At 38.1% G+C, this 16,218-nt stretch overlaps 1 protein-coding gene across 2 annotated transcripts in view; it reads right to left on the bottom strand.

Moving 5' to 3' along the window:
* Positions 1-15,615, bottom strand: part of LOC122091525 (histone acetyltransferase GCN5) — a 49,190-nt gene extending 33,575 nt beyond the window's left edge. Inside the window, exons 1-7 of one of the 2 annotated variants that reach the window (XM_042661527.1) lie at positions 15,337-15,615; positions 14,640-15,214; positions 14,065-14,129; positions 13,819-13,899; positions 4,580-4,651; positions 3,885-4,053; positions 2,232-2,275 (exon numbers count right to left, since the gene is read on the bottom strand). In XM_042661527.1, the coding sequence (XP_042517461.1) occupies positions 2,232-2,275; positions 3,885-4,053; positions 4,580-4,651; positions 13,819-13,899; positions 14,065-14,129; positions 14,640-15,212 (1,004 nt within the window). In that variant the 5' untranslated portion in view covers positions 15,213-15,214; positions 15,337-15,615. Of the gene's footprint in view, positions 1-2,231; positions 2,276-3,884; positions 4,054-4,579; positions 4,652-13,818; positions 13,900-14,064; positions 14,130-14,639 lie in introns of both variants that reach the window. The other variant, XM_042661526.1, reaches the window with a different exon arrangement.
* Positions 15,616-16,218: the final 603 nt, after the last annotated feature.

Raw genomic sequence — 16,218 nt, 5'->3', positions numbered from 1 at the left:
GGTGTAAATGGGTCTTTCGTAAGGAAGAGATAGCATCTGAGAAGGAGCGTGAAAGGTATAAGGCCAGACTTGTAACCAAGGGCTATGCACAGAAGGAGAGGATATACTACAATGAAATATTCTCTCTAGTGGTGAAACACACTTCAATCAGGGTACTACTTGCTTTGGTGGCCATGTATGATTTAGAGCTTGAACAGCTTGATGTGAAGACTGCATTTCTTCATAGTGACTTGGAGGAACAGATTTACATGGAGCAGCCTGAATGTTTCAAGGCGCAAGGAAAGGAAGATCATGTTTGTCTGCTTAAGAGATCACTTTACGGTCTTAAGCAATCTCCTAGGCAGTGATACAAGCACTTTGATTCCCACATGATGAAGGTTCGCTACACAAGGAGTGAGTATGATAGTTGTGTTTATTATAAAGTGTCAAGTGATAATTCCATTATTTTGTTGATGCTTTATGTTGATGACATGCTCATTGCTGCAAAGAACAAACATGATAGTCTCTTTGAAGTCTTTGTTGAGTGTTGAATTTGAGATGAAGGATCTTAGTGCTACTAAGAAGATCCTTGGCATGGAAATCCTTAGAGATAGTAATGCAGTTAAACTTTGGGTAACTCAGAAGAGATATATTGAAAAGGCGTTAGAGCGTTTCAACATGGAAAAGGCTAAGCTGGTTAGCACTCCATTAGCTGGCCACTTCAAGTTATCTGAAAGGGAATGCCCTACAACACATGAGGAGGTGGAGCATATGTCTCAGGTCCCCTATGCTAGCGTAGTTGGGATTTGTCCCATGCAGTCAGTGTTGTTAGCAGATACATGAGTAATCCAGGGAAGGAGCATTGGAATGCAATTAAGTGGATCTTCAGATATTTGAGCAAGACTAAAGATATAGGTATTATATTCAGTGGTAAGGGAAGTTCCACAGAATTGGCAGGTTATGTTGATTCTGACTATGCTGGTGATTTAGACAATAGGAGGTCTACTACAGGGTATGTATTTACATTGGCTGGTGGACCTATATCATGGAGGCGATGCTTCAGTCTACAATTGCATTGTCCACTACAGAGGCAGAGTACATGGCGGCAGTTGAAGCTGCCAAGGAAGGAGTATGGTTGGCTGGACTAGTTCATGAGTTGGGGTTGGAGCAAGGAGGTACAGTATTACATTGTGACAGTCAGAGTGACATACATGTTGCAAAGAATCAGGTGTTTTATGCAAGGACAAAGCATATTGATGTGAGATTTCACAAGATCAGGGAGCTTGTGTCAGAAGACAGTATTCACTTGAGAAAAATTCATACAAATCTCAATCCTGTAGATATGTTTACCAAGCCAGTTACTACAGAGAAGTTCGAGTCCTGTTTGGACTTGATTAATATTACTCATTTTTGAAGATGAAGGACACACTAGACAGGTGCAGGTTTGTACCTCTAATGAGGTACGAAGATGAAGACGTCTACAGGTTATCTTTACAGGAGGCTCGACAGAATTCAAGCCAAGGTGGAGATTGTTGGTGTACGATATCTTGTATTCCGTCACAGTTTGACCTAGAGAGTACTGGTGTAGCGCCTTGACAAGCAGGACGGCGGTCCCGCTCCATTGATAGTGAAGTAAGATCTCATCTCACCGGGGACGTAGGCAATCTTGCCGAACCTCGTAAATCTGTGTGCATTGCTTGTTCTTGTTTTTCCATTATCTTATGCATCATTTTAGGGTTGCGTTTCTACATGTACATGGTCAAACACTCAAAGCTGTGGACCCTTGGTCTGCTGCATAGGAGTATAGAATATTTTATATCATATATGAATGAGTAAAGTTCGATTGTCAATGGAGAATTGGAGAGGGAGTGCCAGCATTCCTTTCTCATTAATTATCCACTTGTTTTAATCATAACTTCCAAAGTATAAACTCCAATGAGTTGGCACTAGAATGCCTAGGAATTAATATTTTTACAGGAAAGAAGACAAGGGTAATATAGAAACATCAGAAATACTCAATTTATATTGTAGCATGGACAAAATTGTAGGATAGAAAATCTCCAAAGAAGACAAGCACTGAGGCCTAGAGGAAGTACTTTCTCGTTGTATAATGAAATCGAACTGATGTTATAAAGCAGTAGCATAAAATGCAGAAAATAACTCTTTAAATTTTTCAACAAACTAAAGCTGAACAAAAAAAAAAAAAAAAATGATAAAGCGTGAAGTCTATCAATATAGCATCTAGTCCATACCCTTGCCATCTTTCTTTCTCCAAATCAATCTCCTTTGTAAAACCCTATTAATGCAAATACACAATTTCAATTTATGAGCTATCATTCAAATTAGAAACCCTGCAACCCTAGAAGGGTTAAGACAATTCGATGGAATAGTAAAGCAGGTAGTGACGCCAAACAGCCATGAGAATCTGAAAAGATTAACTTTTCCATGTAGAAAAAGAAAGAGAGGTATTTGAAAGCTTTCTAAGACTATAAGTGAAAGAGCATAGAATAATAGTAAAATGAAAAATCTTTCTAAGACTATAAGTAAAAGAGCATGGAATAATAGTAAAATGAAAAGTTAAATCCCATAGCATCCAATGAGAAAAATGACACAAACAGAAAATTATATCCCCTAAACTGATCAAGAAGGAATGAAAACAGATTGCACACACATTCTCTTTGAGTAATAAATTGGTATCAAATTGGCTCTTAAAGAGTATAAGTATATACAATCTTTGTGTATATAGTAAATTTCCAATCACTCACAATCTTTGTGAGTCGATGTGGATCCAGAGTCTTTTGAAAGTCTGCCATCAACATTGCTCAGAATACAGTTCAGCAAAGATCGCACAAAGCACGTGGAGATTGATCGTCATTTTATTAAAGAGAAGTTAGAACAAGGACTGATCTGTATTCCTTTTGCTAAGTTTGGCAAACATTCCTCACAAATAAAAAATAATATAGAGCATAATAACAGTTTTAATAAGGAAAATCTAGGACAGAAATACCCCTTATCGGTACACATATAGAGAACTTTAATTATATCTTCACGAAATCTTCCCTCAGGACTCCTTTTAAAAATTGGCGTATGCCACTGTGTGCGGCGAGCACACGGTATTCTTTAGTAAAAGGCATACAGATTATTACAGTGTTCCCTCAGGACTCCACCTGTGCCTAAATGTTAAATACCTAATGGGTCAGATTATGCCCTAATATTTGATTGACCTGTTTCTTTGATGATGTCCAAATTCTTTTTGGGTACACTGTACAGTATTACAGTGTAGCATTCATCAAAATTAAGCCTCAAGTAACCTTTCAGGAATCTTACTTAGGCCAATCTTCCATTGGATAATTTTCTCAGGGATAGAACACTTGAGATCTTTGAGATCTTTCAAATGGGATCTTATATAATGATCGTGAGCTTTTGTGAAGTGTCAAATCTGTTCTTTTATAAAAACTTATAATTTTGTCTCCATAGGAGAGCAAGTAATTCAGTGCATGTATATTCATCCCAAAAAAATTCAGTGCATGTTTTCTTGGCCTCTATGCAGATATACACTAGTTTTCAAGCTAATGGTTTTATATTTGTATTTAGACAAGTCAAGAAATTGCCATCTCTCTGAGTGAGTTTAGCCAGATGGATACCAAGGTCTAGTTCTGTCCCCAGGGGAGAGCAGTAATTCATGGAAGTTTAAGGAAGTCAATGGCAACATTGCAAAAAAATATGAACTATATAGAAACATAGAGATGGTAGATGGTGGAAATCTTCAATGCTCAGGATGAGTAAACAAGCACCAGTTAATATCTAGGGATCATTATATTCAGATAAATAACTTTTTTCAGCAGTATAACCAGATCAGTACCAAGTAATTTTCCTTGTTGGAAAAACACTTTCAATAAACAAACCTGCTTGTTAAAATAACCAACAGCATTATTGTCTGCATAAGTTAGAAAATGAGTGAGCCGATCAACATCACGAGCATGCTGTTTTAAGTGATTCATCAGTCTAGTGCCATAGCCTTTTACTTGTTCATCAGCTGTGATTGCACAAAAAGCTATTTCCCCAAATTTTTGGCTGCAAAATCCCAGGCATAACATGATTGAACAGGGAAAAGCAGACAAAGATAAATACTTCAAGGTATTAAATGAAGAGAAATTACAAAGGATAGCACAGCCTTGATTGCTGAGTTCAACATAGCAATCTCACTTCTATCAAGTGAAAAGATTGTTGTTGCAACCAGAAAAGAATATTTTATATCACAAAACTATAGCATGAGAAAGTGGTTCTGATGCAAGACATGATCAGGTGGATGTATTCCAAATGATTTTTTAATGGGTATGCATTTCAAAATCGCACCTGTTTAAACTAAAGGCCTGATCTTACTCAGGTTTGAATGGAACCATTGTTGTAAGGTAAAAGAACACAATATGGAGTATGGGTGTCCACTCTGACTAAGCTTTGATTAATTTCTTGCATTTGTGGGGATGTTGGATCAGATATGGTTCCAAAAATAAATACGGATCCAAACCATTCATCCCCTACCAAGAGGATATGCATAGAAGGAACAAAGGGCCAGACCTAACAGGATGTTCTACATTACCTGATATAAGGGCGATATGTGATGCCCCCCACTACGTGGTTATGCCTGATAACCATTACAGATTTGTGGCTTCTGCAATAGATTAAACATGTAAAATGAAAATGAATGATATGAAAGAAATAAAAAATTTATGGCAAGATTACAACTATATAAAGCAGTACCAAACGTAGATAAAATATGGTTTCAATAAAGGTAGAGGAAGAGTCCTGTATAAGATAACACTTTACAAGTACAGTGAAGGGCACCTGCAGCATGGTCAGACATCAAACAAATTCTCAAGAATATTCAAAGACCAAATATTACATGCATCTAGTTTGGAATCTACTTCCAGAAACTGATCTAGATGCCCAAAGAACCCCATTTTCAAATCCAAGTGAACAGTAAATTTATCCTAATCAAGAACTAAACCTAAGCATATTTGTCAAGGCATCGCCTAGGCATCCAGGCTCTTTCTTGGGTCAAGGCGACAACACACATTGTTGACACTTCGCGAGTTTACATATCATATACTCCATCTTCGTTCTACTAATCTTAAGACCTCTTGATCCCAATGTAGATCTCCATAACTCCAACTTACCATTAATACTTGCCATTGTCTCAGCCGCCAGTACAATATCATCGGCAAAACGCATACATCACGAGACCTCTCCTTGAATGTTCTTGGTTAAATCATCCATGATAAGCGTAAATAAAAGGGCTCAATGCGGACCCTTGAATTAAACCCGATTGTAATTGGGAACTCACTACCTTGACCTCCCACAAATCTCACACTAATGACCACACCCCCATACATGTCGCTAAGTATTTCCACGTATTTGCTTGGCACCCCTTTCTTCTCCAATACATGCAGATTAAATCTCTAGGGACTCTGTCGTAAGCCTTTTCTATATCGATGAAGACCATATGGAGATCCTTCTTGTATGTTCTAGATTTTTCCATAAGCCTCCTTACTCCTTAATAGGTTAATCGCTTCTATCGTGGATTTCCCAGACATAAAACCGAATTGGTTCCCCGAGATATTACTTTCTCTTCTTATGCGGACTTCGATTACCTTCTCACATAATTTCATAATATGACTCATAAGTTTTATGCCTCTATAGCTATTACAACTTTGGATATCGCCTTTATTCTTGTAGATTGGGACAACAATACTTCTCCTCCATTCCTCAGGCATCTTTCTCATGCTCATAATCTTGTAAAACAATTTGGTTGCTAGGCAACCTCACATAGTCCCAAACTCTTCCACACTTCATTTAAGACCTCATCCAGGCCTGGTGTCTTACCTACTTTCATCTTTCTTAAAGCTTCCTAGCCTCGGTCTCTCCTATTTTTCGTATATGTTAGAGCATATAAAAGCATAAGTTGGTATGGAGGTCTATATGTGAGTACATGAGAGCATTTGTTGGTTGGAGGGCTATGTGTGACCATAGACCTCCATACCATGGGTTTAGGATAGTTGTTAGCTAAGTTAGTTCCCTTTTTTGATTGTGTCTTCTACTTTCCTATTTGGGTTATGACTATGTAATAACTAGTCTATATATTAAATGAAGGGGGTAGTCCCAAATATACAGTTGTGACTCCCAAGTTACACCAATCTCTTTGTCTCACTCTCTCTTATTTCTTCTTCTTTGATTCTAGTCCTCAAATCTTTACACGGTATCAGAGCCATAATTTGTAGCTGGTTTGAGAGTCGTTATAAGATCTCATGCTACTGTGAAGCTCTAGTTCTTAGAAAAATAAGAACTAGGGTTTCAATGATTTTGCTCTTGCAAGTCCTCGGCTCCTGCTGCTTTGGTTTGTGCCTGGGGTGAAAGATGTCAGGTTTGTGTAGGTTCCTTTTTGGTTAATTGCTGCTGAATTCTAGTTGCTGCGATTGTTCTCTTCGCTGTTCAAATCAGTTTTCAGCAGAAAACTGATTACCATGTTGCATTCTCTGGTTTTCGATTGCTTGAATCTAGGGTATCGAATCACGGTTGGAGAAGATGGTTGCTGCTGTCATTTAGGGTTGCCACCCGTCTTGAGAGTTGAGATAGCTATGGCTGTCGGTTACAAATTTTTGCTGCACTTACTCTTGTTCGTGATTGGGTTTCATGGGTTACCATCATTCTCCGTTGTTGAGTCAAAAGTTGAAGAACAACCTTCTTTGCTGTGAGGAAGAAAACTCACGATATTGATGGCATGTTGTCCATTGATTCTCTCTGCTGTAATTGACTTCGTTGAAAATAGAGATTGAGGAGGTTCCTCTGATTGGATCTCACAGATAAGAAGAGTTCTGCCTGATTTCCGCCTGCTGGTCGAAGATAAGTCCCTTGCTGCCTTGGTTACTTGTCCGCTGTCCCTCCCTCCATTGTTGTATTGTCACCTCTATTGGTGTATGATGTCTTGTATTCCGTCACAGTTTAATCCAGGGAGTACTGGTGCAACACCTAGACAGGCAGGATGGCGGTCCCGCTAGCCGGTTAGCGGGCCATGGGGGTTGCAAGGGGGCAGGAGGCCCCCTGCATAGTAGGGGGTGTAGGGGGGCACAGCCCCCCGCTCGAATTTTTTATTTGAGGGCAATTGTAGTTTAATCCGGATTAGGGTGGCAATTGTAATTTAATCTGGATTAGGGTTTTTTCGCTATATATTTGTAGCGAGGGTTTCTTTCTCTGTAATGCAAACAATACTGAGAGGTGTGAGGACGAGCGTTGTAACCCTATTCTCCATTGATAGTGAAGCAGGATCTCATCTCACCGGGGACGTAGGCAACCTTGCCGAACCTCGTAAAATCCATGTGCATTGTTTGTTTTGTTTTTCCACTATCTTCTGCATCGTTTTAGGGTTGCGTTTCTACAGCCTCCCTCTTTCTGCCTGAGTTCTTGCAAAATTTTGCTGGTTGCATGACTGTCAAGAGAAGAAGACAGTCACGTTACCCTCTTTTGGTTCTCGGTTTCCTCTTGAGATGTTTCCGCTGTTCAGGTTTTACGAAGGGAGAAGAAAACCCTTCTTGTTTCCTTCATTAGTTATATTTCATGAGTTGTCTTATTCCTTGTTGGTTTCTATTTGTTTAAGTTTCCCCTTTTGTCCCTCACTACTTTCCTTATCCTCCCTTGTCCTTATTTTCTTTCCCATATATGAGTAGTTAGACCACAACTCACGTTACCCTCTTTTAGCCCTTATTTGTTTACTTATTTGACTCTCCATATCATTGCCCCTCATTTCTCCTTTAGTTACCACTATATTTTGGTCACTTCCTAGTATACCCTTTGGCCTTGGATTGTGATTTTAATTAAAGTTCCCTTTTATTATTAAATTGTCATTCCCTTTTGTAATTTCAATTTATTGCTTGTGGTCAATGATGGTTTTTAAACTTGGGATTGATGGATTAATTACAAATTACCATCAACTTTGGATTAATTGGGTTCTATTGTTTGAAATGGGTTTATATCGAACCTAATTTGGTAATTTGACCTGGAGTTCCGCATCAATTAGGGATTATATGAAGTAATTACAAAATTGCCATCAGGCATAAATATGTGCCAAATTATTATTTTGGTGAGCCCAGGATCACCTCAATTTAGAGTTTACACTTTTTGGGAAAATTGGTACTTGCATGCATGGTAATTGGAGTTAATTGTTCAGATTTCCTACCATTAGGGGGAGATTGGAAATTATTTTCTTGTGGTGCTCTTGGTTATGGGATTCTTTGCAATAATGGTTGTTGAAAAATATTTTGTCCTTGCGTACTACTACACGTGAGGGGGAGATTCAAATTATCTGCTTGATTTGATTGATTGTCTGTTCAAGATTATTTCATTTGAAGACGTTTATGCTCGTGTGTGTCCTCAGCAACTATTTTATCTTTTGAAGATGGTATATTCAGCAACCTGATGATGTTTGGTATATTCAACAACCTGACGTTGTTTGGTCCCCAACGACCTAATGCTACTTATTTATCTGTGGAATTTTCTATGAGACATCTGTTTAGGGAGATCTCTATTTGAGACTCATGAGTACTTTTGTTGTAGCTATTGGGAGCTACAGTCTTTGTTGGAGCGCCTTCTTTGGGAAGGTCTTTTGATGTAGCTACTGGATGCTTCACTTCTGTTTTGAGATTATATGAGAGTGTCTTCTTTGGGAAGGACTTTCATTGTTGTTGGAGTGCCATTTTTGGAAGGGCTTTCGTTGGTATTGGAGTGCCTTCTTTGGATGGGCTTTCATTGCTTTTGGAATTGTCGATAACTTTATGATGGTTGATTGGAGTTCCTTATGTGCTCGTTGGAGTTCTTGTTGGTCCAAGCTGGAGCTTTCTGTTGCTATGTGTATACTCCAGCTTGAGGGGGAGTAATGTAGAACTAGAATCACAAGTGATCTTAATCCCAGGCAAGATCTCAAAATCTGGCTAAATAAGGAAGATGTCCTTTAGGTTTGGTCTAAGCAAACAAATAAAAGGTAAATAAGAAAAGAAAGAATTTGATGGAAGGTTGAGAAGGGTGGAAGAAGAATTAAGGAATGGGCATCTCACCCCTCAAGTTTAGGCATCTCACCTAGGGCATCTCACCAAACTGCATCCCACAACATAACAGCATAAGCCATATTCTTTTTTTGTTTAACTCAAATTTGTCTTCTCATTATAATTGATGGGCTTTAAATAGCCTTACATTGCTTGGACACAAAGACATAATAAAAAAGGAAACTAATGTTGGAAATAAAACCTTCTAATTTAACTTCTAACTTGCTAACCAAGTAAGAATAAATTAGAAACTAACAATTAATGATAAAAAGGAAACTAAGCTAAGTTACAAAATATAAACTTCTTTTCACCAACAAAATAGGAAACTAACTAGCTCACTAAGAAAATAGTAACTAACTAAAAAAGGAAACAAATCTTCCTAAGTTACAAAGCTTACTTGCCAAGATAAAGCAAAGAAATAAAAATAGAAACTAATATCTAATATCCTAACAAGTGCTGGCAGCATCTTTCCCAAACCAACTGTCAATATTGGACCCCAAGGTACTGTTCATGTGAACCGTACCTGCGTGAACAGTAACATCAGGTTAGCTGATCCAATTGGAGAAAAATAAGGCTGGTTCGATGTATGAAACGGAACCAGACCTGAACCAGAATTGGGCCAGCATTGAATTCTCTTTTTGACAGCTCGATCTACATCAGGGAGTATCAGAGTATATGAGAGCATTTGTTCGTTGGATGGCTATGTGTGACCATAGACCTCCATTCTGTGAAATTATATTTGATATATCTTCATTAGTGTCCTATTGGGTTTAGGATAATTGTTAGCTAAGTTAGTTCTTTTTTTATTATGTCTTCTACTTTCCTATTTCGGTTATGACTATGTAATAGCTAATCTATATATTGAACAAAGGGGGTAGTCCCAAATATACGATTGTGACTCCCAAGTTACACCAATCTCTTTGTCTCTCTCTTATATCTTCTTCTTTGATTTTGGTTCTCAAATCTTTACAGTACATATCTATGATGCGTATTGTCATGATGGATATTCAAACCACTCCTCCTAGAGTTGTCTCTATTAAGTCCCAGAAATACTCATCCCATCTCCTCTTAATGTCCTCATCGTTCACAAGCACTCTACCATCATCACTCTTAATACATCGAATATGATTGAAATCCCTACTCTTCCTTTCTCGTAAACCTTATATATAGTTTTTTCTCCTTCCTCGATAGTTAGATTTTTTTACAAGTCATCATATTTCTTTGCTCGTGCTTTCCCCACAATCTCCCTTGCCTCATTTACGGCCTTATATGTCTCTTTACTTTAAACCTCCTTGGTCCTTTGCCAAATCTTAAAATTATCCTTCTTAACCTTGATGGCTACCTGAAATTCCGCATCCCACCACCAAGTCTCTTTAAGGGCCAATTGTGGCGTCTCCTTCACAATCCCAGTTCCCTTGCTTCGCCACATTATCTAAAAAGACCCCAAAGAATCTCCATACAAAATCCACCACCTTACCTTTGGGCAAATAGGTTTCCATAGCTTACTCTTTGGCAAACTGAAGCACATGTCAAGATCAACAATCTATGTTGAGATGTTAAGCTCTCCCCAGGAATAACCTTACAATCCTTGCATAGGCATCTGTCGGACCTTCTAGTACGGAAGAAGTCTATTTGGTTGATAAGTTACCCACTTTTGTAAATGATCAAGTGTTCTTCCCTCTTAGGGAAGAAAGTGTTTGTAATGGATAGACCATAGGTTGTCGCAAAGTCCAAAACCGAGGTCCCCTCCTCATTCCTCACCCACTCTCCAAATCCTACATGAACCTCTTTTCACAAGAACATGCCAGATTATATCTCTAGGGACTCTCACTGTCTTTTCTAGGTCAATAAAAACAATATGGAGATCCTTCTTGTAGGCTCTTTATCTTTCCATGAGAATCCTTAATAGGTAGATAGCTTTTGTCGTGGATCTACCTGACACTAAACCAAATTGGTTCTCCGAGATATGAGTCTCTCTTCTTAGTAAGGCTTCAATAACTTCTCCCCTAATTTATAGTATGACTCAATAGTTTATGCTTATAGAGTTATTGCAGCTCTGAATGTCTCCTTTATCGTTGTAGATTGGAACTACTATGCTTCTCCTCCAATCATCTGACATTTTCCTTGTGCTCATAAGATGTAAGGCTAGGTAGGAACTACCTAACTCCAATTAGGATCCCACAAATTCAAATCAGAAATCAGATTTAGAACCAAAGTTTGAATATGGCTGAAATAGGAGGAAGCCTACGGTTGGCTGTAGCAGTCTTTGATGGAGCTCAAATTTTGATGGCTGAATTCCGATGGTTGAATTGAGAGTTATGTTGTCGCCATGAATTAGAAAACTTTTAATCATTCTTCAAAAACTAGGGTTCCTGGCATCGGATGATCCGCAAAATTCGAATGAAGATCCCTTGTAACTTGTCTATGTATCCTTCAAAAGATGAGCCTCGACTGATGCTGGTTGGGAAGTTATGCTTGAGTAATGAAAAGGGAAACTTTATGGAGATTCTATTACAGCAGCTTCAAGCTGAACTTCAGGTCTTTAAATAACTCTCAAACACTCTCTCATAAAGACTAAAACAGAAAATCAGAGAGAAGAAAAAAGAAATCGATGGAGGGTTGAGAATGGGGAAGAAGGGTAGGTTTTGGGCATCTCACCCAACTGCATCCCACAGAAAAACAGCAAAAACCATCTCAAATGAACTTCACTAACTCAACTCTGCCTTTTCATTATAATTGATGGGCTTTAAATAGCCTTACATTGCTTAGACATGAAGAAATAACAAAAAATGAAACTAACGGACTGAAATAGACTTTCTAATATGTGTCTAACTTGCTAACCAAGTAAGAATAAATTAGAAACTAACAACTGAACACAAAAAGAAAACTAGCTTGAGTCATAAAAATAAAAAAATAAAAATATTTGACTAACAATAAAGAAACCAAATAGGAAACTAAATCTCCTAACAAAACCTATAAAAGGGAACTAAAATAGGAGATATGGACCCAAATTACTGTTCACGTGAACAGTAATAATTTGTGTTATTGTTCACATGAAAAGTATTTTCTAACTCTTTGTTTTGTTCTCCTCTTTAAGCTTTGATCTGCATCAATCTTTCAATGTCCACTTTTATAGGTAACTAAATTCTTCTCTCTTTTTTCTCAAAGAAAGTGTTCACAATGAGTAAATCATAAGCTATTGCAAAGTCTAAAATTGAGGTCCCTCCTTGTTCCTCTCCCCAACTCCGTACCCTCCACGGACACTTTCATAGCCTCTACAATCCCTCCCAACATGTCCGTTCAGGTCAGCTTATATAATAATCAAATCATCTTGATCAAAGCCTTGCACTAAGTTATCCATATAATCCCAAAATTGGAACTACTACTTTCATCCAATCCTACTTGGGGTGCATAAACGCAAACTATATTGACAACCTTTTCTCCAACACCAATTTGATCGATATAATCCTATCTCCCAGTCTTTCGACATCCACTACATCATTCTTTAGATCCTTGTCTACAATTATGCCGACTTCGCTTCTATTACTTTAATTACCCAAATACCAAAGTTCAAAGTCGTCCAACACCTTAGCTTTGTTACCCTTCCATCTAGTCTATTGGGCACATACAATAGTAATCCTTCTTCTCTTCATTACCCATTAGGGATCTAATGTTCCAGGATGCTAATCTGATCCTCCACTTCTCGGCTAGATTCTTTCCTCTCACAGGATGAGAGGACATGAGAACAAGAAAAAGAAATCAGAAAACAAAGTGATACATGCAAAAGGGAGATTGGCTAAATAAATAAGGTGTCGGCTGCCTACCTGATGCACAAAATATATATATATATATATATATATTTAAAAAAAACAAAAAAACAAAAAAAAGGTATAAAAGTATGTTACGATAGTATAGGAAGAAAGGCGCCTACAACATTAAACATGCAATATCACCAGTTAGAGCACAAGGATGCTGGATAATACTCTATTTATTATAAGAGCAAAGCTGATTAGTTTATAGAAGGAGAGGGAAGTCTTCTAAGGAAATCAAGAACTCCAGTAATTTGGAGTTACTTCTATTTATTACCATTAATCAATATGTACAGATTTAGCAATGAAAAGATGGGCTCAATTATAAAATATGAATCAGGTGTCTCAGCAGATAGATCCCCACCCCCTTTCCTCCTTTGTTTCCCCCCGTTGTCCCAACAACAGGTCTGTTGCCTTGGTGAGGAGCACAAGACACATATCCCGCACCCTTACCTATGGTGCATTGAGTTTACATAGGTGCTTTGGGGTAAGGAGAGGGATCCAAGTAACAGAGGTTACAATGGCCCTGTGCCTGTCAAGAGAAATCTTAAACTGACATCACAGGCTTACCTTTTAATTCATGATCAGGACTAAAACAAGACAGTCTAGGAATATCATGGCCTAGGCCAGGCTATGCTCAGCCCAGTCAAGCTGGTCACAGGTTAACCATGTCCAGGACTGGAAATCACCAGCCTCACTGCAGGCCCATCAGCTTGAGACAGGACTCAATAATATTTTACTAATAATAGATGTTGAATCTTTATTTCAAGAGCAGGAAGTCAATATTGGTGTCTGGTACCCAAAAAAAAAAAAAAAAAAAATGAATACTGCATTACTGCTGCATTTGAAGACAAGCAGAAATTTAATTAATAATTAAGCAAGTAATGCCAAATAACTAGCACGGATGTAGTGAACTGTTAAGAACTTTTTGTGTGCACCTGTCCATGACTAGACGAACAATATATTCCTTCGGCATGTTAGGCAGTTGTCTAGCGAAGATATTCTTCAATCCTATCAACCTGAGGCAAGCTTAGGCATGAATAGAAATTAAATAATTTTTTCAAAGAATACAAAAGGTTTGCAGAGTATGTCCATGATTTATTCTGGCTATTAAAGATGAAGAGAAATTAGCAAAGCTAAAAGGTACAGGCTGCATGTCTAATCTTGAGAAGAAAAGAGAATACCAAATCATATGCTCGTCAATTCCATCATTGGTGAGGCATACAAATTTGAGCCTTCCTGCTTCCTCCTGTGAAGAATTCAAAAATAGTCAGCTCCACCATTTAAATACCTGATTTGGAGAGGTCCAATTGATCCAAGGACAAATAAAGATCTAAGTAATTGGGTTGATTTCAATGCTCTAAACTATCCTAACTTCATATCTTTTTTTCTTCATTCTATATATGTTTCTCATTCCAAGATATGTTTCTATGGATCCTCAAGTATATTAGCTACCAATCCAGTCTCCCAAAATTACGCAAGCTCGATTCCATTATCAACAATAAGCACATCACAACATTACCCAGCACAGTCCTTCCTAACCTTTTACCAAAATAGCCAGCCAAACCTGCCGTATAATTAAAATAGCAACTGCTAAGAAAAAAATGGACTTTTTCATTTTCTTAAGGAAGCTTTATTCATTCGACCAGATATATCACTGAATTCAATTTCACTGGATTTCGACCAATCAATTAAGACCGAGATGAACATGAAAAGATTAAAAGAACAAAGGTTTAGCAGATTCAGGGTCTAACGGTACCTCTCTCTTCAGGCTTTCTTCTCTAGCACTATACGCCCCACTTGTCTGTATATTTTCGGTAAAAATTCCCTTCATTGTGTCCTCCTTTACTGCAACCCCAGAAATCGAACTCATTGCTGGAGGTTGCGGTAGGCCCGAAGCCACTGATGCAGTGGGGCCCCGTTCATCCTTACCTATATCAGAATGCCCAGAAGAATCAATTTTCATAGAAGAATTCTCCGACTTCAGCTTCGTATTCCTCGATTTCACATTGTTCTCTAACCGGGCATTCGTAAAAACCCTCATTGAGTCGTTATCTTCGTCATCATCATCGTCAACAACCTCCTCTGAATCGTCTTCGGAGTCGGTTTCTGCCCCTCGAGCGCTGATACTCTCGAGGTCATCATTAGAAGTAAGAGCCCCATCTCGGTTGTCAGAGAAGGAGAAAGGGAAAGCTGGTGCGTGGTCGTCGGAGACTAGCTTGCGCTTGTGTGCTGAAGAGCAAACAGAAGCCGAGGCCGAGTGTGATGGCGAAGGAGATTGGGAACTCCTGGAACGAACTGGAGCAGTTGAATGCGCGGAATGCCCGTCCATTCCTGTGTATGATCTAAATTAGGGTTCTTGTTGCAGAGTCCGATTACGTAAGGACGTAATCCTATCAGAGCTTTTGAAGAAATTGACGTCTATAATTGGAAAGTCGGGGATAGAATATTTGAACCTCTGGAAAATTGAAGAACAGAGATCGTTGAGTATCTTGAATTAGTGTTGTTGCAATCTAAACTGTAGAATTAGAAGGGTTTTGCAGAGATCTTAGAGGTCCTCCCATGGCAGGTGCCGCGGGTCTGCGACTACCTTGGACCTGACCCTGAATTCTGAAGTTCTTCGAAGTGAGAAAAAAAACATAAACTTGATTTTGCTGCACGTGTTTATCACAAACCGATAGAAACCACGAAATTTGGTAAGTCGCGACACCACGCCGATCGTCCGAGTGGATAAGTCCAAACTCATTGGTGCCTCGAACCTTACGAGAATTCGACCTTATAAACCTATAAACCGGCGGTGAGAACCCAAGACCATCATATCATTATTGGTAGGGTTGTCACATCGATGTGGCTCGATTTTAATTAGGTTGAATTGACATGGATGAATCATTAGGGTGATCAAAATCAATCTATTAAGTAACTTTGCTTCTGATTATTTAGGTTTCAGACGGATTTGGTTTCAATTTATTTTGTTTTTTAATATCAGGTTAATACTAGTTTAGATTGATTATAAGACCTCATAATTTATAATGATGAAATATTTGACGAAAATGATCTAAATTTTTGATGAATTTTTTTCTTTTTTAGAAAATTTGTGATGAAATCATGATTTATCATTGGGTAACTAATTGCTAATAATATAATTAATATTGAAATCGTAAATAAATCCTACTATCCAACTAATTTTGTATAATAAACAAGGAAATTAATGGAAGCATTGTTACAATTTACAATCAATCTCCTTATTTATAACCTCGTATTCATTGATTTGTAACAATTTTTCTTACAACAAAAAATTATTCTCATTAATATTGTAAAAAGTGAATAACCAATTCACT

This window comes from Macadamia integrifolia, chromosome 10 (genome assembly GCF_013358625.1).
Source record: "Macadamia integrifolia cultivar HAES 741 chromosome 10, SCU_Mint_v3, whole genome shotgun sequence".
NCBI lineage: Eukaryota > Viridiplantae > Streptophyta > Magnoliopsida > Proteales > Proteaceae > Macadamia > Macadamia integrifolia.
This window is presented reverse-complemented; position numbering and strand designations above follow the sequence as displayed.